Below are 25,364 nucleotides of genomic sequence, written 5' to 3'. Positions count from 1 at the left end.
GCTGCGAAGTGCACCACCTGCAATGAAGATTTCTACAGACTTCAATGTGTCGGAGATGCTTGACAGAATATGGCTTGGGGATAACCCTCGCCATCAACCTCCAGATATTACTGGGGAGGTTATGGCAGGGGTTTCTACACGAAGTCACACTGCAAGAAAAGCAGTTAAATTAAGGGAGGGAATACAAGACCCTTTGGCTATTCAGAAACAACAGGACCCTATTGTGTCTGAATCTACTTCAGTGGATAAGTTTCTTAAGAGTCTTGAATCTAAGTTAGCTTTTACATTGAAAGAATTCGCTAAAACTTTGGATCAACTTGATACTAAACTTAATACCTTGGTGGATATTAATATTCAACAGATGGCTGATTATGGAGCTTTTAAGCTTAAAACGAGTGAAATACTTGATTTTTGTGACCAAAGTTTAGTTGAGGTACAAGATCAATTACAAGATGTCAATAAAACAATTGAAACTTTACAAATTCAGAATAAAAATTTAGTGAAAAAGGTTGATTATTTGGAGAATCAATCCAGACAGAATAATATAAAAATTGTTGGTTTACCAGAAGATATGGAAGGATCAGATCCAAGAAAATTTTTTACTGAGTGGATTCCACAAGTATTAGGACAAGATAAGTTCCCGGAAGGCTTAATACTGGAACGTGCTCATAGAGCTTTGAGAAGAAAGCCTTCTTTTGGACAAAAGCCATGACCTGTTTTGGTTCGTTGTTTAAATTATTATGATAGAGAGACAATTTTGTGTGTGGCCATAAGAAGTGCACAACAAAGAAGATCTCCTTTGATGGTTCAGAATAATCGTGTTTTTTTTTTTATCCGTATTTGAGTCAAGAAGTTATGTCTCAACGGCGTGAATTTAATTTTGTGAAAGAAGTGTTGTGGAAAAAAGGTTATAAAGCAACATTTAGATATCCTGCGGCATTGAAGATTTTTCAAGATGGTTACCAACCAAAATTTTTTGATGATCCTAAGGAAGCCATGGATTTTGCTCAATCGTTACCAATTACACAATTTCAGGAAAGACGTAGTCCTCCACGGTCCCCAAAGAGAGTGAAGACATAAGATGGGAATCGAATTCCAAGGAGAAATGGAAATAATGGTGGTCGAAGTGATAAAGTTGATATAAAAAAAAATAATAAAAAGAATTTTTTTTCTTTGAGAAAATTTTTAATAATGATGATAGTTTAAGTGAAACATGAGTTGGGAGAGGGAGCTGGGTGGGCACTATTTTCCAGAAGTCATCAGCTACGTGTGAGTTATCTCACACCCAATATTTTGTGGGACTTACCGCAATGAGCGGTTGACCCAGGAGGAGGTAGCAGTTGCCTCCTGCCTGGTTTTTTTTTCTTATTAATTTTTGGATTGAGGAGTGAAGGTTTTTTTCTATTTTTAAAATTTTTTTTATTTTTTTTTAATTTTTTTTGTAGTTCTAGGAGGGAATAAGGGGAGGGGGTGTTTTTTTCTCTCTCTTTTTCCTTTTTTTTCCTTCTCTTTTTTTTGTGTTCTTTTAAGTAATGTTTAAATTTAAATTTGTTTTTTTTAATATTTACGGTTTTAATAACTTTATTAAGCATAAGAAAGTATTTGATTGTTTAAAAAATTAAAAGTTGATGTGGTTTTTTTTTTGTAAAGTTTATTTAGTAGATAAGGAATATTTGAAATTTAAATGTGAATGGGATGGATAAGCTTTTTATTCTTTCTTTAACTTCAAGGTGAAAGGAGTGGTAATTCTGGTGTATATTATTTTATTATTTTAGTTATAGAACGAAGGGAATAATGGTGAAAGTTATAAATTGAATTGTACAATTCTTAATGAAGCTTGAATTTTGTTTGTGGTTTATGTTCCATTTGTTGAAGATATAGTTTTTGTTGTAGATGTGTTTTTATTATTTGGATATGTGAATTTTAATGTAATGATTGGAGATATTTAAATGTGGTATTGGAGCTTTTATTGGATAAGTATTCAAGAGTAAAAGGGAAAAATGGTGGAAGAGTACTAAAATTGAATTGTACAATGCTTAATGAGGTTTGAATTTTGTTTTAAGATGGTGGTTTATGTGACTAACATGATGATAGATGTGAAGTTAGTTGATATTTGGTGAAGGTTTATTTCTATAGAGAAAATTTTTTTTCATCATTTTTTTCATGCTACAATTCTTTTTTAAGAATTGATTATTGTTTAAGAATTTTTGATAGATAATATTACTAATTTTACTAATTTTTTATATTAAGTTTGAGTTAAATACGTTTCTTAAGTATGATATTTTAGATTGGATAATTTTTTTTATTGGTATTTTTATTTGTTATTTTTTTTTATATCTTAGTATTGATAACTTTTCTTTTTGTTAGTATTTTTATTTGTTATGTTTTATCTTGACTCCGTTTGTTAAATATATGCATTTAAGTTTGATTTAAATATGTTTTTAAGTGTGATATCTTAGTATTAATTACTTTTCTTTTTGTTAGTATTTTAATCTGTTATGTTTTTTATTAATCTTCACTCTTTATTTTGGGGGGGAAGGGGGGTTGGACTAATTTGAGTTGGGTTATTAATGTTGTGTAATAATTATTGGGGGATATAGTTTATTTACATTACTGATGCTGTATTGTAATTTCATTATCTTATTCTTAATTTTTTTTTAAAATGTAATCTTATATTTTATTCATGTTATAAAATCTTAAATAAAGTTTAAAAAAAAAGTTCAGTCTTTCACATTCAGTGTTGAAGTGAAGGCCTTTGAAATTTTATGCCCAGAATTAATGTTGAACTGATGGGAAGACGGGAGTTGTGGCTGCTACAGACTCAATAAGTCTTCTTGCATTAACTTTGAAGAAATGTCCATTGTTATATAGTCAGGATAATGTGAACTATTTTGTAAATGCATAAGAATACACCCTTCTCACTATAGTAACTGTAGTGCACTATTGTGTGTGTGTGAACAGTTTCCTGAGATAATGGAAGGCATCAGTAAGTAAAATCTCTTGTTATTTGAATCTTGCATCTCTAAGTGTGCAAGAAGCCTCCCAAGTTACACAGAGACATAACATGGTGGCAGTGGTATAAGAGAACAAGAATAAAGCCATACAATTGATTCTAAGTCACTGAAATATGAAGGGGAAGAAGAGAAAAAACATTACTGAAAAAAAATGGCTGGATCAACAGCAGTTCACCCAGTGATGGACTGGAAGGCTGAAGGTATCGTTGAATCATTTAAAGTTTCAGCAGAAGTGCAATTTAGCATTGAAAAGCTATTTTAAAAATGCAACAGCAGTGGTGAAGGTCAGTTATATACTTCTCTGGATAGGGGAGCGGGGCCTTGACTTATTTAATAACTGGGAGCTTACACGGGTAATGATGCAGAACAGATATTTGCAAAGTTTGCTTCTCACCTTGAACCCAGGTCTAATCATAGAATTAAACGCAATGAATTTCAAGGCTTAATGCATGAAACCGTTGAAAACTTCCTCACCAAACTAAAAATTGTTGCTGCAAAATGCAGATTTAAGGATATAGAGCAAAGATTAGTTGATCAACTAATGTGGGGGAGTGCACATCCCAAAGTGCAAAAGTCTCTTGTAAGGAAGGATACCTTGAAGCTGGCCAAAGCTATAGACACAGCCAGAGCCTTCAAAGCCACGAGGACACAAATGAAATCCCTATCCATGCAGACCCACCCACAGCAAAGAGAGGGAAGGGTTGATGCTATAAAGAACACAATCTGAAAAGTGCAAACCCCCATGACCCACAGGAAGGGCAGCAGACAACACCCCTTTGATGACCAAAACAAATGCCCAGCATACGGTTCTGGATGTAGAGCCTGTGGTAAAACAAACCACTGGGTGAAGATGTGCAAGTCTGGTATGAAGAAAAGAATGAAGAAAAAAGACAAGATCCACTACATAAAAGGAAACAACAATGAGGTCTCCGACACCCAGATACTGGTCATAGAATCGATACACAAGATGTCGGGTGAGATGAAAGAAGGAAGTGAGTTGCACACAAGGATCCAAATACACAGGATAATCCAGAACAAGCCAAAAATATTTAACCTAAAGTTGAATCTGGATACTGGATCACAAAGCAACAAACTTCCACTCAGACTCGACCACCAGATATTCCCAGAGAACATAATAAAAGGGTATCCAAAAGACGGTGCATTTGAAACAGCAAATGTCACATTAACAGCTTATGGTGGACCCATGATCAAGCAGCTAGGGTGAGCTAGGATCAATGGCTGCCATAAGGTAAAGAACATCCTCTATATGTTCTATGTGGTAAATGCAGACGGACCAACAATTCTAGGTCTGGATAACTGCCAGGATTGCAATTGATCTCTGTCAATTATGAGATCCAGATGAAGATGTCCAAAGAATCAACAGAGACATTCCATTGGAGAACCAACCTCCAGTCACAAACAAGTTTGAGCATGTACCCGGAATGCTTTGATGATTTAGTTGAATATCACAATGCCATAGATCCACACTGCAAACCAGTTGTCCCTGCCCCAAGGAAAGTCCCAGTAGAGCTTCAGAAGAAGCTGGAGCAAGAACTAAAGGACATGGAAAAGATGCAAATCATAGCCAAAGTGACTGAGCCGACTGACTGGGTAAATTCCATAGTGGTCAAAGAAAAACCAAATGGCCGCTTGGGAATATATCTGGACTCTAAAGACTTAAATCAAGCAATAAAAAGGGGTCACTAAAGACATCACAGCAGAACTAACAAGATCCAAAATCTTTAGCAAGCTAGATGCTAAGAATGGATGCTGGAATGTGAAACTAGATGAGGAATCAACACTACTAACAAAGTTCAATACTCCATTTGATCTTTACAAGTTCCTGCGACTACCTTTCGGCCTAAAGGTGAGCCAGGATGTGTTCCAACAGAAGATCAATGAGACCTACTGAGGGTGTAAAGGTGCTGTTGGCATCGTGGATGACATTCAGGTTTTTGGTAGAGATGGAAAAGCTCATAATCTTCATCTACACGAAGCCAAGGAGCGAACAATGCATTTATAATGCAGAAAAATGCATTATAAAAGAGAAGAAATGTCAGTTCTTTGGAATGGTGTACACTCCTGATGGGGTAAAGCCAAGCCCAGAGAAGGTTAAAGCCATTGCCGAGAAGGAGCACCCAAAGGACTAAAAGGAACTCAGAAGTTTCCTTGGATTGGTCCAATACATGAGTTCCTTCATTCCACATATGTCAGATTACACAACCAACATCAGAGAGGTGCTGAAGGAAGATGTGGAATTTCAGTGGTCACCATCACATCAGAGAAGTTTTGACCAGCTTAGAGAAATAATATTCAGAGAAGTGGAGTTGAGATACTATGATAGAGAAAAAGCCCTCACTCTGCAAGTAGATGCATCTAACAGAAGCCTTGGTACAGCATTAGTACAAGAAGGAAAACCAATAGCTTTTGCCTCAAAAGCACTAACAACAGCAGAGACCAAATATCCCAATATTGAGAGAGAGCTGTTGGCTGTTGTATATGGATACGAGTTTCACAGGTTTCTGTATTGAAGAAAGTTTATAGTGGAAAGTGATCATCGCCCACTGGAACACATCCATCCAGAGAAAGAACCTACACAAGACACCAGCTAGACTGCAGAGATTACTTCTATGACTACAATGCTATGACTTCAACTTAAAATACATATCAGGTAAAGAGATGGTACTTGCTGATACCTTGTCATGACTTTCCCTAAATGAAATATATGAAAGACATGGGATCAAGATGCATCATCTCATCAGGGTGACTAGTAATAAATTAAGCCAGATCAGAGAAGAAACCAGTAAGGATGATGTGTTGCAAATGCTTTCTCAACAAATAATACTAGGATAGCCAGAGAGGATAAAGCAGATACAACCTTCAATACATTAATATTGGTCTATCAGAGATGACATATCACAAGATCGCAAGACAAAGGAACAGAAGCAGGCCACTAGGTCCATCGAGTCTGTTCCGTAAATCTACACAAGCTACTCTACACTAGTTCCACTTTCCGGCCTTTTCCCCATATCCCTTGATGCCTTCACTGATGAGATACTTGTCCATTTCTTGTTTAAATACTCTCAGTGATCTGCCTTCCGCTGCTGTATACGGCAGTGAGTTCCACAGATCCATGACCCTCTGGTTAAAGAAGTTCTTCCTAATATCTGTTTTATATGGATAACCTCTCAACTTATTCTCGATTCACCCACCAAGGGAAACATCTTACCCGCATTCACCCTATGTAAACCTTTCAAAATACGAAAGGCCTCTATGAGATCTCTCATTCTCCTATACTCCAATAAATACAACCCAAGCAATTGGCTTGCATTCTGTTTATATATGACAGTTTAGTAATCCTAAACTTTTAGTGAAAGAAAATGTGTCAAGATTGCATAATATTGAATATCCTTTCAGTGAAGTTATTGTGGAGATAATAATTTAAATTAATGACTACATCTTTTCCCACTCTGTCTCTTGTCAGGATGCCATCTCTTTCTTCCATTTTCCCTTTCTCTGCTGTTTCTGCAGTCATGATGAAGCCCATCTGAAGTGTCCTCCTTTTACAGAAAATATGGCTTCCCTTCTGTGATTGATGGAACACTCTCTCCCACATTTCCTGTTTCCTAGACTCCTGCTCTCAATACCCTCTCCCCTCTGAACAGAACAGAGATGGAGTTCCCCTAATCCTCACCTTTCACTCTATTAAGCACTGAATCCAGTACATAATCCTTCGCCATTTCCACTACCTACAACAAGATTTCACCACTCTCAATATCTTTCCCTCCCCTTCTTTTCAATCTTCCACATGGCCCATTCTCTCCAAGAGTCCTAGTTCAGTGTGGTAGTGAGAGAATACTGCATTAACTGAAGTGCTAGGTTTTGACTGAGAAATCCTACTAGATCCCATCTGAGTATTCAATAGTTGAAATTGATTCCATAGCATTTGAAGTAGAGCAGAGGCATAATCTGCATCCTTGACAATATTTTTTCTTTGCTCATCAACAAAGAACAAACTGTTCATCTTGTTGATTTACTAAGTTAGCTGCTATGTTTGTTCATAGCACACATAGGTGAAATTCAAATCTAATTCAGTGGATGTAAAATACTCTGTGACTACCCAAATCAGAGACAAGGTACAACTTATTTTTTATCACTGCATCATATTATCTGCCGGGTAGGGTATTTGTCAGGATTGAACTCAGTTTTGACAAAATTCCAGTCTATCCAAAATTCCACAGGATGAACAGGAATTTGGATATCTGTTATGGATTATCAATGCTAGGGGATCTATACACCCACATCAGCCTTCACATTGAGGTAGGCTAGGGGAAGAAGCAAAAGCAATAAATGTTTAAAAAAAGCTTTACACACTCTTATAATTACAATATACATTTATTTCCATTTCACACTTAGAAAATGTTAGACAGTGTTTGCTTGAAATATACATGTGCATAAATTGGACAAAATTTTTTAAAAATCCCACAATTAGTCCAGTTTTTTAAAAAAAAACATTTTAATCAAAATTTAGTATTGTGGGTTCATGACCAGTTTCCTTTACAAAATGTAGAAAGTCTACAGGCTTTATACCCATAGTGGCTGAATTAGTCATTGGGTGAAAGTATATTTTTTCATGACCTCCATCTACAAAGTTTGAATCCAACACAAATTTTACATCCCCTTGTTTATCACAAAACAGAGCAAATGGTGTTACACAACCTTGACCAACCTTTAGTTTTTCTAGCATCATCCCTTCATCTGCAAAGCGTAGATTTCCACTTCCAGCACCCAGTTTCTTTGCTAGGTCATTCAAGTGGACTTGTCTATTGTGCAAGATTGTCACCAACCATAAGATTTTTTTCTTCTTGTCTTTCAGAAACAAGTTCTTACTGTGTGCCCCCTCAAGGTGTTGTACATAAGGCATCATAGCTTCAACTGTGAAGACCTACAAGAAAAACAAAAAGGGCAGGATGCAGACAAAAATCAATTTAATTATGTCTGAGTACTCTGGACAATTATCTGTCTCAATAAAGAGAGGAAGAAATGTGCTAAGGTAATTACAGATCCTGTATAATTAATGAATATGTTATTGAATAAAAGAGGAATACGATTAGCTCATTTAAAATTCATAGATTAATGGGGGTACCTAGCATGGATATTTTGAGAAAATCATGTCTGACTAATGTTTACAGGTAATGTTACAAGTAATGTTTACAGTGTAACTTTGGAGGGCTTTTATGGGGCAACCTTACACTTTGAGCAATCACCCAACTACCTCATACCAATCACATCCAAGGCTTTTCAGTTTCACCATGTACATGCACATCTCAGACGTACTTCACTTCAAATCAGTGGTTTTCAAATCCCGCCCCACCCCCCCCAACTCACATTCCACCTTAAGCAATCCTGATGCCATAAGTGCTCTGTGATTAGTAAGGGATTGCTTAAGGTGGTATGTGAATGGAAAAAGGATTGAAAACTACTGTTTTAATCATACCTAGTTGACTCGTTACGTGCACGGTTTCATAACTCCAAAGGAAATGGGCCAATAACAATTTTTCTCAAGCAAAATATTTCAGTAACAATTGGAACCAAAGTAGTGGTTCTCAATCTTCCTTTCCCACTCACATACCACCTTAAGCAATCCCTTACTAATAGGAAATCCAGTGCTTTAAATGGATGAAATTCTATTCCCAGCCAGCATAACTCTGTCATGTACCTGTGCTGTCTGGATTGGTTAAATGGATTGTCTTATTTAAATGGATGCTGAGGGAATACTTGAGTTGTAGAAAATTACAAGGGTCCTTGAAATAGTGGGGATGGGCTTAGATCTCTTACATGAGGGACCACAAACAAGAATGAATAGATATACTGTAATTAGTAGAAGAGGTTAGCACAGTCTGGAACTCAGTAATCAAAACTGCAGTGTATGAAAAGTATTTTTAACTTGTCAATCGGTTTACTATGAGCCGTAAGTGTTTATGGCTGGATTGCGGTGGGTCGGCTATCACAGATGCAATGCCGAAAATGGCCTCCTTCAATTACAGGCCACATCTATAAACCTTGCTCCAGGAAAAGACATTTTCCTAAAATAAGAACTTTAAAGGGTGTGTCTCCACAAAAATGCATTTCCGTAACATTCAATACACTCCAGTTGTTCTCACTTTAATTTTTTTTCTACCCTCATTTGCTGACATTGCAGTCATTCAAGTGCCCCTGCTGTTGACCTGACATTATCAGAAAATCACATCCTGGGACCACGCACACTTACTTCGGGATGTTCCTCACATACTGTCTCGATGTTCAGTACTTTCAGATAATCTTCTAACTCTTTGCGCATCTCATTCGAAGCCATTTCATGCTTTTTCTGCAGTCGCTCAGCAAACTACGCCTTAGCTGTACTTCCAGGTCACATCTGCAGGATCAGGTTTCCATTGGTTGTTCAAAGCCTACATTTAGGCCTTTAATAAGATTTTAAAGACATGCATTTGTATAGCATTATTCGTGCAGTTTAACACTTTTCATTTTATTTCAATGCTGTCATCTCAGAAAATAGCTCATGTTTTATACAAAAACAGAAACATATTGTGGGTCAGATAACATCTTTGGGGGGGCGGGTTTGGCAGATAAATTAATGATTTGGATGTGACCCCCAAATTTGAGTAGCAAGATTCATGCTTCCACTCCATAGAATATAATTGGGAGTCATAAATGATACTGCCAAAATAGAACAGACTAAACTGTCTGACGATTAATTCACACAATTTTTCTCTGAATAATTCTCATCTGTTGTACTTGCTTGAAAATCAAGAGTTATCTTCTCAATAAATACCCAAAACCCTGAAACAGCTCTACAACTAGATCACAAAAATAACAGAGGACTGCTATTTATTGTAACTTGCAGTTGCACCTTCACTAATACAAGTGTTTGGCAACAAGGTTCTTAAAATATACTTGAAAAAGTGTTGGCTGTAAAATATGGAAAAAGAAAGGGATAGTGCAGTCTTTAGCACAATAGTTAGAACAATCTCTTTGTAATTTGACAATTTCTTACAACTTGTAGTTGTGGATGCAAACACATGTCCTGTTCAGTTGATGTTGGAACACACTCCCAAGATAAAATTCACTATTGTACAGTGTATTATTACATTTTTATTTCACAATTCTTTTTAAAAATAGACTAATAAATAGATTACTAAGCAAATTAATTGCAGGAGGAATTACACTAAATCCCAACATGGTGCTCAATGCATTCACAGCAAAGACTATTGGATAGCCAGGTTTAGTTCATCTCACCAAACCTACACTAACAATATTAAAGTTGAATTGTAGCATCCTTCCTTCAGCCCACATCCTGTACTTGGCTAATCACTGAACCAAATCTATAGTGCAGATTACTGATGGACTGGCAGTTGGGATTCAATTTGTTGTGATTTTAAATTGAATGGCAGTAAAACAGGCAATTGGATAGGTTTTGAATTGCGAACCAGTTTAATTTTAATAGTGAGAATTCCCACCAGTCTGCAGAATTGGAGCAAACAAAAAAATCCAGATGCTAGAAATGCAAATCAAAAACAGACTTCTATCATCCGTTAGCAAATCAGGCAGCATCAATGGGAGTGAAATGGAGTTGACATTCTGTGTCAAGGAGCTTCATCAGAACTGTAAAAGTGATGTGTTTTACATTGCAGAAGAGGGAAGGAGTGAAAAGAACTGTGATACATTCAGATCCAAGTTTTCAACGTAAAAACGACAGTAAAATTCCAATAATGTGGAAGGGTGGTGTCAAACTACTGATTATTTCTGCCCACTCTACTTCCAATTCCATCCACTTTTTATTGTAAAGCTGGTGACTTCAGAAGGATCGCAGGAAGTGGGGTCTCAGTGAACAGAGAGGGAGCAGGAAAAATGGAATGAGATGCTAAACCATCGGGATTTCCGGGGAAAAAAAATGGGTTAGCGGATTGTTAGAATACACAAACGAACTTGAGAAACTCCAGCATCCACCGAAATCGATGGACAGGCAGAAGCAGATTTTTTTGGAATATTGTTTTTTTTAAAATAGGAACAGCAATATAAATGAAAGGGTGCTAGAAGAGAAGGGCTGAATGGCCAACTGTTTCCCCCCCCACCACACCCACCGTAGCTGAAACCGCCGCGTCCTCTCACCTTTCCCGCGCCGGTGAAGCCTGTGGCCCGGGCGGAGTGATTCTGCCGACGGCCCTTTTTGACCAAGATACGACCCAACACCGCCGTTTGCTACAAGCGTCACCAAGCAGACAGCACAGACGCCATCTATTCCCTAACATGTCAGGCACCAATTGTCGAGGACAAGAAGCTTAAAACACCCCTCCCCCTCCCCCTCCCCCTCCCTCATAAACAGAGACACTCACCAACATCATCACACGTCCGCAGCTCAATGACATCACACCGATGACGCGGCGCTCCTCATGATGTTATGGAGCCGTGCATTCTGGGAAAATTTAATGGCAGCTTCCATGGAGTGAAGAACATCGGCTCTAACTCTACATAAACTTCAGGTTAGCACATTTTGTACTATTGTCGTTGGGTTGGAGGTTGCTTGGTTGGTGGGTAAGAATTCTTGTTGTTCTTTATGGATTATGTGCATTCGATTTTAAAAGTTTAATGTCAATGTTCTTATTATATTCTTTCTCTACTTGTAACATTGGGAACTGCCTTTGAATTTTCGTTCAAATTAGCCAAGCTAATTTTCCCAGAGTTCCTCTGCTGAGCTCGTATGTTTCTCTACTTCCTCGTCAATCTTTGTGATACATCTGAAAACTCAGAACGATACTGGAGAGATCAACAACCAATGGCTTCATCAACCACATCACCACGGCAACTCCAACCTCATCATCTTGAAGATATTCCTTTTGTCCTGCCCACTCTGTAACCTGAAACTCATTTTCCCTCTCTCTCCCAGTTCCGGCAAAAAGCTTCTGATCACAGAGGTTATCTGATCTGCTGAGGATATCCAACACTTTTCCAGATTTGTAAAACAATATTTGTCAGGCTGAAAATTGGACTTTTTCTCTACTTATACCTTTTTCTTCTTCTGACTATCCATCCCATAGGATGATGATGGTTCCTTTCCGAAAGTTTGGGGGGTTTGATATGAGGATACCCCACTCCTCAGAAAAGAACAGTGTCTGTGTGAATTAATTTTAGATGAGTGGGGGTTGCACAGGTTCAGACCCACCCTCTCGACATCCCCTCCCAGATTCAGCAGTATGTCCAAGACAGCTGGGGAAGTTCTGTGGCTGTGATTGGCCAGACCAAGCTTCAATGCAAGGGATACCTTTCAGCACTTCACTGCACATTTTTGCTCGATTAGCCGTTGACCCCCCTATGAGAGGGTTCATCCACCCTTGATAGATCTTGTATTTCAACCTTGCAGGGTGTCTAGCCACCCTCCACACCAGGCCGAGTTAGTCACTAGCCATGCGATAAGTCGTACTGGGTTACATGGTACCAGTAGCACTCAGATGAGCGACCTGACACTAAAGGGACTGATCACTTGTACCAGTCCTATCATGGACACTTTCTAAATCACCGGTAGATTGATGAAGATGAGCAGATTTGGTTGGTTCACAACTTGCAAGGATCCAGACTGACACTGGTGTCATCCAGCACCTAACCAGCTCAGTCAGCAATAGTGATGACATTACTTTTCCAGTTGATGCTGGAGTTCCTCTGCCCGGGGCATGTTCTTTTAATGGTTCTTCCAAAAGTTCTGACTAGGCACATTAAACTCTTTGGTACCCAAAGCAACATTTAACAGTTTCAGATTATCTGGCATTCTTGGCTTTATTTCATGCTACTTGTGTTTAATTTTGTTCTCCCTCTGTGTAATTTCCATTTTCATACTTCTCTGATGAGACCCTTCCAACACATCTTTTATTAATCACCAACTTCTACCATCTCCTTACAGCTGGAGCCATTAATTTTATCATTCAGACTCTCCTGATTTCCACCTAATCACAAATCATTTTGTTCTTTGCAATTTAGAATTTAGCCTTTCTGATGAAAGATTATCAACGTGAAACATTAACTATGTTTCCCTTTATTCAGACACTGATGTATGTTTTCAGCATTTTCTGTTTTTGTGCCAGATTTTCACTATCTGCATTATTTTATTTTTGGATTTTTTTTTCAAAGAAATCCCTTTCTTTGAATTTCCTGTTTCATAACTAACTTCTAATTCTGGCAAGACTTGGCAAAGCAGATGGCATCTATGGAAAGAGAAATGTTACATTTTGAATCTGGGACCTCTCATCAGAATGTGACTTTTGTTTTTATTTTAAAATTGTCATTATCTTAAGTATTTAAAAAATTATTTTAATTACATTTGATTGTTTAGATTTTCACAATCGTGAAAATGAAAGTCAAAACAGATGATTAAAATGTAATAAAGATACATTGTTATAATTTTAACATCCTCAGTAAATTGCAAGACACTTTTGCCTCCAATGCCATCATAAAGATCTTATTAATGTTAAGAATCTTACATATTGTTCACTATATTTCTTTTAGTTGGTGATGATGATGAGAAGATTATTGTGTAGACTGAATCCAGCAACTTGGAAGCCACATCACCATGCGATTCATATTCTGAAATGGAGAGATGCTCTTGAATTGAAGCTACATCCATGTCTACTGATGCTGCATCAAAGCTGGTTACCCAGGGATATCAACAAATTCAGCCTATCATTCATCAGGCTTTTTGGCACCAAAAGGGTACAGTAATCTATTACAGTTGTTGATTTTGTAATATCTTCTGACATGTCACAATGCATGAAATTCATCTCTAACTATTAAAGGAAATTTGTGAACATCTGAACTAGTTTGCATTTGATGAAATAGGTTAATGAAGTAATGAAGCTTCTGCTTTCATCTAAAAAATTGTAATTACACTAATTTCTTGATTTGGGGGATGGGTTTATTAATTTAACTTGAATAGTATTGCATTTCAACAATATAGGATAGATTATTGCAATTTGTATTCTAGTTAAAAATAAATTTTATACTGTACTTCTCTGAAATGGTTTTTAAAATCTGTTATACTTGTTATTAACTCAAAAGATTGGTCCAAGATCCCATCTCAATATTTTTCTTGTATATATGTTGAGAAACCAATCATCGTCTGCATAAAAACAGTGAATAGTTTCTTGATTACCTCTGCTGTGCACTGTGGAATAGAAAGTGGTACAGTATTTGTTTATACAGTTGCATCTTCAAATTTCAAAACCCATCACTGTAAGTAAACAAGAAATTTATTGCAGATACTGCTATGTGCAGTACACATAAATGCTGGAGAAACTCCGCTGGCTGCATAGCATCCAAACAGAGCAAAGGCAGTCAGGATTTTTGGTCTGAGATCTTCTTCAGGAGTGCAGAAAATAAGGCAGATACCTAAATTAAAAAGTGTGGGGAGGTAACAATCACATAGTTGTGGAGCTTGAGAGCAGTGTGGCTAAAAGAGGGAACAATGAGAGAGACTTGCAGACTGTCTTCGATGATAGGCATCTCAGAGACATCTGCATATTTCTGTTCAAGTTTATTTGTCATCCAATTGTACCAGTGCAACTCAACAAAATAGTGTTTTCCATTCCCCGGTGCAGAACAGTATTTATGTAAATAAATATTATTAATAGTAGAGTCATGGGGAATTTAGTAGTCATTCGCCAATTTCATTGCTTTTGGGAAGAAACCATTCCTCAGCCAAGTGGTTCTGGATCTGATACTCCTGACGGGAGTAGCTGGAAGATGCTGTGTATAGGGTGATAGGGGTCCTCCTTGATTTTGTGAACCCTCTTTATGCAATGATCCCAGGAAATCACCTCAATTGGGGAGGGGGTGGTAGGAGAGGGAGACCCCAGTGCTCCTTTACACTGCTTTTATGGTCCTGTGGATTGACCTCTGATCCAATGCCCTTCAGGCACCATACCACACTGCGATGCAGTTGGCCAGGATGCTCTCAATAGAATTCCTGTAGAAAGCTGACAGGACAGTACCCATGCTTGCCTCACCCTTCTAAGGAAGTCACTGTTGTGCCTTCCTGACAAGTGAGGAGATGTTGTGTGTCTAGGATAGGTCACTTATTAAGGAACTTGGTGCTCTCCACTCTGAACTACAGAGTTGTTGATGTGTAGTGAACGGTGGTCGTTCCTGGTCCTCCTGAAGTTCACAATCATCTCCTGTGCCTTGCCCACTTAGACACTTGGGATCTTGCAATATTTCATGAGATTTTCCTGGTTTTCTTTGTAGTGCTCCTTGTTGTTGCTGATGAGGCCAATTGCTGTCATGTCATCTGCAAACTTGATGACTCTTTTGGAGATGGATTTGGTGTTGCAGTTGTGAGTCAGTAGTATGAACAGGAGTGAACTAAGCACCCAGCCCTGAGGTGCACAAATGCTCAGTGTAATGGTGCTCTATGTTCTGCTGCCAACCTAGACAGACTATGGACTTTCCATTAGGAAGTCCAGAATCCAGATGTTGAGTCTCAGTGAAGGCAGTTTCTCCATGCGCTTCTGGGAAATGATTGTATGGAGTAGGAGGCATTATTTTCCAGGTGAGTCAGAGCAGAGTTGAGGGACAAAGCTCTAGCATCATTTGTAGGTGAATTGAAATGGGTCCAATGTCTCTAGGAGGAGTGTTTTAATGCATTCTATTGAAGCATTTAATCCTGGTAGAGGCCAGTACCACTGGGAGTTAGTTGTTGAGGCCTGTTACTGTTACTCTATTTGGTATCGGGTTGATGATAGCTGCCTTGCAACCCAGGAAACGATGGACGTGTTGAAGATCTACAGATGAACTTCCATCAGTTGGTCAGAACAGTCCTTTAGTACCTGTCTGGGAATGTTGTCTTGTTCTGCTGTCTAATGTGGGTTCACCCTGAATAGGATTCTCCTCACCTCAGTGACAGCAACGCAAGGACCTTTTCTTCAGGGGAAAATGGTGCTTTCTTTGGCGTCAGCCTATTTTTTTTATCTTACTGTGTGTAGAAGATGTTCACTCCGTCCAGAAGGGAAACATCATCATTGACTCACAAGATTCTCTGGTAATGTTATTGTTTTGATATCTTGCCATATGCACCTCATATTGCCAGGGTCACCTGTGCATACCTGCGCTTTGTCTCCTGGATGGTATGGGAGAGTGCAGCCCTGGCAGGTCTTTGTGACACCTTGACTCCTATCCTGAAGGTTGCATCTCAACTCTGAGAAGTGCACGGACCTCTGTGTCCAACTATGGTTTCTGGTTAGCCCTGGTTGTCTAGCATTTGATATCTGTGATATTAGCACTTGCTAATGTAGCTAGTCAATAAGCTTGGGTATCCGTTGATTTTTTTTTTACATATCTGTTGTAGGGTACCGCCTTCCTGAAGCGGCTACGGTCTGTTGTCTCAAAGCAGTTCTCTAGTGCCTCTGTGGTCCCTGTTGCCATGTCCTGATCTCTCTGTGAACTAACTTTGTTCATTTTTCCAGTGTTCTGTATGCTGAGATTAGCAGGACAGATGTGTCCGAGTATTCAAGTTGGGGGAGAAGGGCAGCCTTGTACACACCAGGAATGTTATGGTGCACACTCGTTCTTGGGTGTACTCTCCTCTGATAGTGAGGATCATGTGCTGTTGTACCGAATAGTTTTCAGGTTACTGTGATTGAAATCGCCTGCTGTAACCATGCAACCATCCAGGTGAAATGTTTGAGCGTTGCAGATGGCACCTTAAAGTTCTTTCATTGCTTCATCTTATTTACCAAAGGTGGAATGTAAACTGCAGCAATCAGCGTGGCCGTGAACTCCCTGGGGAGGTAGAAGAGTCTGCATTTCACCATCAAGTATTCTGCTGAGCAGAAGGTCTTTGCAGCAGAAAAGTTTGTGGACCAATTCTCACTGATGTAAATGCACAGACCCACTCCTCGAGTCTTGCAAGAAGCAGCAGCATCTATGTCTGCCCTGAAGGAGATAAGGCCATCTTGCTGGATCATTGAATCTGGAATCGAAAACTGAAGCCACGTTTCTGTAATCACCTTATTTCTTGTTTACCTCCATTTGGCTGTATGACTGTGAAGCAAACATTACTGCTCTGAAATATTCAGTTCCTACATTGGCACAACATAGTATTAAGATATGAGTGTAACTTGTATTTAAAATGGCTCATGAAGGGAATAACTGAGTAAAGAAATCAAATTCTGATTTCTGACCTCATTTGAAGATGTACCTTTATAGGTGTGGTTTGCAGCTCCTATCTGGTCATGTTGATGTTTCATTGCTGTTCTGAAACCTTCATCTAACTACTTTTTAAAAGTTTGTTCTTTTTAAATTCCTATTTCTCATTCAAGAAAGGAATATCTCAGAATGCTGCAATGAAACAAAAGCAGGTAAAGAAAGAAGTTGAAATAAAGAGAAGAATGACTATTTTTGAACTTGCAGAGGCTATGGGAAAAGACACAGGTAAGTCCCTAAGTTCACTTAACTAGTACTAATCAAAACATGAGAGATGATGTAATTATCAAATGTATTGGGTCAAGAACTTGGTTGATAATGATTTTCATTATTTGTTCATGGGTGTGGCATCACTTGGCTGCTTGTCTTTATTGTTCATCCTGACTGTTCATGGCAACGTCTGCTGCAATCCATTCAGTGAGTGTACTCTCTCAGTGGTAGGGAGTTTGAGGGGGAGTTTGAGGATCTTTCACCCAATGATGGAATGGTTGATATGTCCAACTCAGGAAGATGTGTAAAGTTCTATGATATTTCCATGCATCTGTTATATTTGTCCTTAGCAGAAGAAATGGTGGGTTTGGAAAATGCTGTTTAAAAGCCTTGATGGTGCACTGTATAAATAGCTACATTATAATACAGTACTCAATTTTATTCAAGCTTTGCAATATTTTGGCTTCATTATCCAAGTAATTACAAATGAATGCCATGTATTAAGTGAATGTCCCAATTTCTGATAATAATGGGAAGGTCTTTGATGAAGCAGTTAGACGGTTGAATCTACAGCATTGACCTAAAGAGCTCCAGCAACATACTGGGACTGAGATTGGTTTCTAAAAAATCACAACTTCCTCCATCGTGCCATTTCCTAAAACTTGAATTGAAATCAACTTTATTTGGTCTACATGATACTGCACTTGGTTAAATCTTGATTTGATAGATAGGGGGATTATTCTTATTGACTCTTTATTCTCTTTCGGCTAATATCTTGATTTTTTTTGGAACTGAATGGTTTAAGTTAGAAATTAAATTTGTGAACAGATGGTAAGCGTGAAAGTGTCTCCAGTTTACATCAACAGTAGTTGACTGATGGTTGAGGAAAATGTGGTAAGTGGAAGAGTGGTAATTAGCTAATGTGAATTTCTTTTGTTTTTAGAAGTGTTTTTTTTAATTTCTAGTTTTATTCCCATGTTACTTTTCCTGTGATGTTTTTCTCCCAAAATATGTTTTATTAACATTTACGCTATAAAATGCGATTCATTCAAATGTTACCATTGGCAGTGCAAAATGATATTCTTTATGACCAAGCAATTTGAAGATTCAAGAAGACAGTAATAAGAGTTTAAATATGTTTTTTAAGTCTGATATTTTAGTATTAATTACTTTTCTTTTTGTTAGTATTTTAATCGGTTATGTTTTTTTTTGTAAGTGGGTTTTTTTCTCACATATTATTAACTTTATTAATTCTTCACTCTTTATTTTGGGGGGAAAGGGGGTGTTGGACTAATTTGAGTTGGGTTATTAATGTGTAATAATTATTGGGGAGGGTATAGTTTATTTAGATTACTGATACTGTATTGTAATTTTATTATTTTATTCTTAATTTTTTTTAAATGTAATCCTATATGTTATTCATGTTATAAAATCTTAAATAAAGTTTAAAAAAAAAAAAAAAAAAGACAGTAATAAGAGTGTTGTGGCTTGTTGAATTCCATCTAAGAGCTTTATTGTTTGAGACAAAAAAGTTATTTTTGCATGTTAAAATAGGCTGACATTCTATCCTTAAACTAGATCATGTGTATGAAGCTCTGCTGCACACAAATATTGATATGGACTCCTTGGATGATGATTTTGTTTTGGATGAAAACTGGATAAAAGAGATCATAAAAAAATCTGGAATGAAGTTTAGATGGGCAAAACTTTCAGAAGAAAAAGTAAAAGAAAATAAAGATGCTGTCAAAAGGTAGGTTAATGATTTTACACATATTCAGGATGAGGTAGTTATTATGTCAATATTTAGTTTACTCTGGAAAAAAAGTTATTAAAACTTCACCTACCTTTTGTGTGCTTGAAAGTTCTTAATTTCACTGCAATCTGAGAACACAAAGATGCTAGCTCACCAGGTTCCATTTGTGCAAATAGACACTTAGATGAATGCATTCACTTCATGGCTTTCAAAAGAAAACAGCCTACTAATTGGTCATCTGACACCATGACTTCAATGTGAAATATCTAGAAAATGTATTGCAGTTACTTGCTATCATTACTTTGATGGCAACTCCTTAAACCTATAGTCTGTACCATCTAGAAGGACAAAGGCAGCAGGAAATGCTACTACTTCAATGTTCCCTTCTTTGTCACATTCCATCTTGGATAGATACCAGAGTTGTATCCAGTTGGAGTAGCTTGGTTTTGAGGCATGCATAGTTCAGCAACACAAGTTTTTAGGACAGTACTTGAATTTGTTGTGGACCATCATAGTGAACACTGGCTTTGGTAATGGTGAAACCTTGGGAAGAGACAAGAAGAATTGTCATGTATAACTTAGTTCCATAGAACATTACAGCACAGAAACAGGCACCTTTGGCCCTTCTAGTCTGTGCCAAACCATTTTTCTGCCTAGTCCCTCTGACTGGCACATTCATGACCATCCATACCTCTCCCATCCATGCACCTGTTCAAATTCTTCTTAAATGTTAAAATTGAGCCCACATTCACCACTTCAGAGGGCCTGCCACTACTCTGTGTGAAGAAGTTCCCCCTAAACTTTTCCCCTTTCACCCCTAACCCATGTACAAAGGTTTTTATCACACCTACTTTCAGTGGAAAAAGCCAACCTATATTCATCTGTTTACCCCACCCCCCCTCATAATTTTAAATGCCTCTATTAAAACTCTCCTCATTCTTCTATGCTCCAGGGAATAAACACCGAACCTATTTAATCTTTTCCTGTAACTTGGTTCCTGAATTCCGGACAACATCCTAGTAAATCTTATCTACATCCTTTCTATCTTATTAATATCTTTCCTGTGGGAAGAAAACTGCAAATACTCCAAATGTGGCCTCATCAATGTCTTGCTCAGCTTTACCATAACATCTCAACTCCTGTATTCAGTACTTTGATTTATGAAGGCCAATATGCGAAAAACTCTCTTTACACCCTATTTTCCTGTGACACCCCTTTCAGGGAATTGTATATCTGTATTCCCAGATGCCTCTGTTTTACAACACTCCTCAGTGCCCTACCATTTACCATGTATGTCCTTTCTTGGTTTGCCCTTCCAAAATGCAATATCTCACACTTAGAACATAGAACAATACAGCACAGTACAGGCCCTTTGACCCTTGATGTTCTGCTGACCCATTTATCCCTTTCTTTAAAAAAAGTTACAAACCCTCCCTACCCCAAACCCTCTATTTTTCTTTCATCCATGTATCTGTCTAGGAGTCTCTTAAATGCCCCCAATGTTTCAGCTTCGAGCACCATCCTTGATAAGGCATTCCAGGCACCCACAACTCTCTGTATTTAAAAGAAAAAAAAATACCCTTGATGTCTCCCCTAGACTTCCCTCCCTTCATTTTGTACATGTGACCTCTAGTGTTTGCTAAACCTGCCTTAGGAAACAGGTGCTACTGTTCACACTATCTGTGCCTCTCATAATCTTATAGACTTCTATTGTCTCTTCTTTTCCTTCTACACTCCAAAGTGATAAGTCTCAGCTCTACTAACCTTGCCTCATAAGACTTGTTTCCCAATCCAGGCAACATCCTGGGAAATCTTCTCTGCACCCTCTCCATAACTTACATATCCTTCCTTTCTTAGCCACAGGACCAGACTCTGTGCCAGAGACCAGATCACCATGGCTTATCCCTGGTAGGTTGTTCCCGCCAACAGTTATTGAGTGGAACAACCACAGGGATGACTTGCACTGCCTACTGATTTCCTTTCCCTCTCCTGTCTGTCACCATCTACCTCCTACTTCATATCCACGTAACTCCTGGTATCATCACCTCTGCCTCTGAATGATACAGGATTCATCCAATTCCTTAACTCGATTTGTCTGGAGCTGCAGCTGGCTTCCCTGACAACTCACATTCTGCAAGAGGAGCATTCGCCTGCCTTGGCTTCCTGTCTATGACTAGAGGAAAAATATGATATCTAAGACCTGCTCTTACCTGTGTCTACCTGCTGATCCTTTTTGTTTTTCAAATAGGGCAACTTTTACTTCAACTCCTTCACCACCTCCTAAGCCTCTTCTCGCAAAAACCTCTTGAGCTAAACCCTTTCCACTCGGACTCAGTCCACCCCATTGATGAACACTCCTATGCTTCTATAGTGATGCTTGGGTCACCTGACCTCGATGGCCTTCAACTGTTGAATGATTGGCCAATCAGCTGTTCCTCTGTCTTCAAACGTATTCATGGATATCTTCAATATCTAACTCCAGCAAGGTGTGGTACTCACTTGTTTCAAGCAGATGTCAATCATGCTGGTGCCCTTGAAGAATGTAGTAACCTGTCTTAATGACTATCGACCAGTAGCACTTACATTAACAGTAATGAAGTGTTTTAAATGGCTGGTGTTGAAGCATATCACCTCCTTTCTGAGCAGGTACATGGATACAATCCACTTCGTCTATCGTAACAACAGATCTATGACAGATGCTATCTCACTGGCTCTTCACAAACCCCTGGAACACCTAAACAGTAAAGATGCATTCATCAAGATGCTCTTTATCGACACTACAGTTTAACACCATCATCCCCCTCAAAACTGATCAGCAAACTCCAAGACTAGGACCCAACTCCCCATTGTGTAACTGGATCATGGATTTCTTCACCTCCAGATCACAATCAGTGAGGATTGGTAAGAACATCGCCACAATCTCCATCAGTATCGGAGCACCACAGGACTGCGTTCTTAGCCCTTTGCTCTATTCACTTTACACCTATGACAGAATGGCTCGGTACGACAATAACACCATCTACAAATTTGCCAATGATACCACGATAGTGGGTTGTATAAAGAAAGGTAATGAGTCAGCATACAGGAGGGAGATTGAAGAATTGGCTGAATGTTGCACCAACAACAACCTTGCACTCAAGGTCACCAAAACTAGGGAACTGATTGTTGACCTCAGGAAGGGAAAGCAAAAGGTATACCATCCAGTGACCACTGGGGGATCAGAGGTGGAGAGAGTGAGAAAATTTAAGTTCTTTGGAGTTGCTATCTTGGAGGATCATTCCTGGACCCAACACACCAATGGCACCTCTACTTTATCAGGAGTTTGAGGAGGTTTGGTATGACACCAGAAACCCTGGCAAATTTCTACAGATGTGTAATGGAAAGTGTGCTGAGCAGCTGCATCATGGACCTGGTATGGGGACACAAACATCCCTGAGTGTAAAGCCCTCCAAAAGGTAGTGAACACAGTCCAGGACATCACAGACAAAAACCCTCCCCACTGTCGAAAATATCTACAAGAATGCTGCTGTCAGAGAGCAGCAGCAATCATCCAGGATCCACGCCACCCAGTACACACTTGCTGCTGCCATCAGGAAAGAGGAATAGGTGGTACAAGACTCGTACCACCATGTTCAGGAACAGCTGCTACCCCTCCACCATCAAACTCCTCAACAACAAACTCAATCGGGGACTTATTTAAGGACTCGTGCACTTTGATTTTTCTTATTCTCCATTCTATGTTAGGTGATAATTTTTTAAATTCTCTCTATTGTACAGTCAGTTTGTTTACATCTGTTATCTGTTTAGTTCTTAATTTGTTTACATGTATATGCTGTGTACAGTTTTTTTGCACTAACAACAAATTCTGCCTTGCCCGCAAAAAAAAATAACGGTTGTATGTGATGTTATGTATGTACTCTGACATTAAATTTGAACTGTTGAACTTGATTGCCCAAACTAGGACATCTTTGTTTATCCATTGTTACTCAGTTTGATTCCTGAAGCTCCCAAGGAAAAGCTTTGTAAGAACATATTCAGAATGACTCCACTGGTTTAAGAATATAGTACGTCATCACCTTCACAGAATTGAGGATGATTCATACTGATCTTTCCAGCAACAATCTATTTATTGAAAATAATACACTGTCTGACAGCTAAGTTTTGCTCACCATTTTCTTTCCAAATTTTGTTTACCATTTTATTACTTTGAGAGTTGAATGTTTATTTCATTCTTAATTGCTTCACAGTGGTTTAAAAATAAACCATAAGTTAACAATCATCTGAGAGTTGTTTGCTGTGTCCTTTGTTTTAGGCCTCCTGCAGATCCAGCAATATTAGTGTCTCGGTCACCTGTGGTTACGATCATGGGTCATGTAGATCATGGAAAAACAACATTACTTGACAGCCTTAGAAAAACCCAAGTTGCAGCAATGGAGGCAGGAGGTATCACACAGCACATCGGGGCATTTCTCGGTATGTTTTCCATTATTTTGTATTATTGTTTACTTGAAATATGAAGAGCATATTCATTTTTATTTTTGTGGAATCAAAAAAAATTGGATCTATAATCTTAATTATTTTTCTTTGGTAAAGATGTAATCAAATCCTTGGAATTTCTTATTTTGTAGTTATTGGATTATACATGTATGATTCTCTCCAGCCGCACCCTAAATGCCAAGTATTTTGCTTTAAAATGCCTTTGTTGTCTATCAACTGCCAATTATACACCTTTTCCTTTTGTGGAGAAGAGCTCAGATCAGCCCTCAGTGGTTGTCAGAATGGAATTTATTGTCTGTACTTAATTTTTTCATGATTTCATTGGAAGAGGATGTGATCTACAATGTCATACATTTGGAACCCATTCTGATGCTTAAATTAAAAGTATTAATTTATCAGTAAATATACGGTTACCAATAACAATTGCACTTCACAGAAATTTAAAGCCTTTAATTTGATGAACCCTTTTATCATAGTACATTTCAGCTCAAACTTTGTGTTGAGACTAAAATTGTCTTTATTAGATATTGTGAATTTCAATTGCTATTTGCAGAAGGAAAGAATAGAAATCTTGAACACGAGCGGCACGGTTAGTGCAGCAGTTCGCTCTGCGCTGTTAGAGCGCCTGTGACTGGGATTCGAATTCAGCACTGTTCATCTGTTATTTGCTGAAGCACATCCATAAATATAGGGGACAAGTCCTCATAAAACACCTTATAGAACTCTACTGTAAATCCATCCTCACCTGGTGACTTTCCATTTGTCATCTCCTGTATAGCTTCCTTAATCTCAAAATCTGTAAATGGAGACTCCAATTCTTTCACTTCATCTCCTAAAACTGGCAATTGTAAATCAGATTTTAAAAAAAGATTCAATAGAACCATCATCTTGAATTCCCTCAGAAGTATATAATTTTTAATAAAATAAACAAAATTGGTCATTAATTTCCTGAGGTTTATGTAACTATTGAATTCTTCATCATTAATAGTTCTCGATGCCTGTTCTGATTTTAATTGCCAAGCTAATACCTTATGAGCTCTATCACCCAATTCATAATAACACTGCTTAGATCTTTGAATTAATCGCTCATATTGATATGTTTGCAAAGTATTATAACGTATTTTCAACCTAGTTAATGTTGCTTTTTTATCTTCTGTAACATTCTTCTGAAATTCCTTTTCCAACTCAGCTATCTGTTTCTCCAAAGTCAAACTTTCCACCAAATACTGGTTTTTTTTTTTAACTTTTGCTTAATAACTAATAATTTGGCCCCATAAATATGCTTTCAAAGCATCCCATAAAATAAAATTACTCTGTACCGAATTATTATTTATACTCAAAAAAGAAGCAATTTGTTCCTTAACAAAAGTAATAAACTCAGGTTTTTTCAATAACATTACATTAAATCTCCACTGATAAGTTGATTGCATAACCTCAGAGCCAGCACAAGATAATAAATAGCATGGAATGATCAGACACAATCCTACTCTTATATTCAGCCTGAACAATTCGAGCTTGAAGATGTGCCGATATCAAAAACAAATCTATTCTAGAAAATTAATTGTGCCTAGATGAATAAAAAGAAAAATCTTTTTCTGTTGGATTTAATCTCTAAATTTCAACCAAATTCAAATCTTTCATCAAAG

General features: G+C 38.0%; 2 protein-coding genes across 4 annotated transcripts in view; one reads left to right on the top strand and one right to left on the bottom strand.

Moving 5' to 3' along the window:
* Positions 1-7,390: 7,390 nt before the first annotated feature.
* Positions 7,391-11,463, bottom strand: prorsd1 (prolyl-tRNA synthetase domain containing 1). Of its 2 annotated transcripts, none has more exons than XM_069931455.1 (3): positions 11,408-11,463; positions 9,286-9,475; positions 7,391-7,959 (listed from the first exon to the last, which is right to left on the bottom strand). In XM_069931455.1, the coding sequence occupies exons 2-3, from the start codon at positions 9,367-9,369 to the stop codon at positions 7,531-7,533; spliced, it is 513 nt and encodes a 170-aa protein (XP_069787556.1). In that variant the 5' UTR covers positions 9,370-9,475; positions 11,408-11,463; the 3' UTR covers positions 7,391-7,530. The 2 variants fall into 2 exon arrangements, with proteins under 2 accessions (XP_069787556.1, XP_069787555.1); XM_069931454.1 differs by lacking the exon at positions 11,408-11,463 and adding an exon at positions 11,184-11,352.
* mtif2 (mitochondrial translational initiation factor 2) overlaps positions 8,010-25,364 on the top strand; it is a 45,065-nt gene continuing 27,710 nt past the window's right edge. The window contains exons 1-6 of one of the 2 annotated variants that reach the window (XM_069931449.1): positions 8,010-8,067; positions 11,430-11,554; positions 13,569-13,772; positions 17,375-17,486; positions 19,047-19,218; positions 23,534-23,694. In XM_069931449.1, the coding sequence (XP_069787550.1) occupies positions 13,575-13,772; positions 17,375-17,486; positions 19,047-19,218; positions 23,534-23,694 (643 nt within the window). In that variant the 5' untranslated portion in view covers positions 8,010-8,067; positions 11,430-11,554; positions 13,569-13,574. Of the gene's footprint in view, positions 8,068-11,429; positions 11,555-13,568; positions 13,773-17,374; positions 17,487-19,046; positions 19,219-23,533; positions 23,695-25,364 lie in introns of those variants that run through there. The other variant, XM_069931450.1, reaches the window with a different exon arrangement.

Source organism: Narcine bancroftii, chromosome 4 (genome assembly GCF_036971445.1).
Source record: "Narcine bancroftii isolate sNarBan1 chromosome 4, sNarBan1.hap1, whole genome shotgun sequence".
NCBI lineage: Eukaryota > Metazoa > Chordata > Chondrichthyes > Torpediniformes > Narcinidae > Narcine > Narcine bancroftii.
This window is presented reverse-complemented; position numbering and strand designations above follow the sequence as displayed.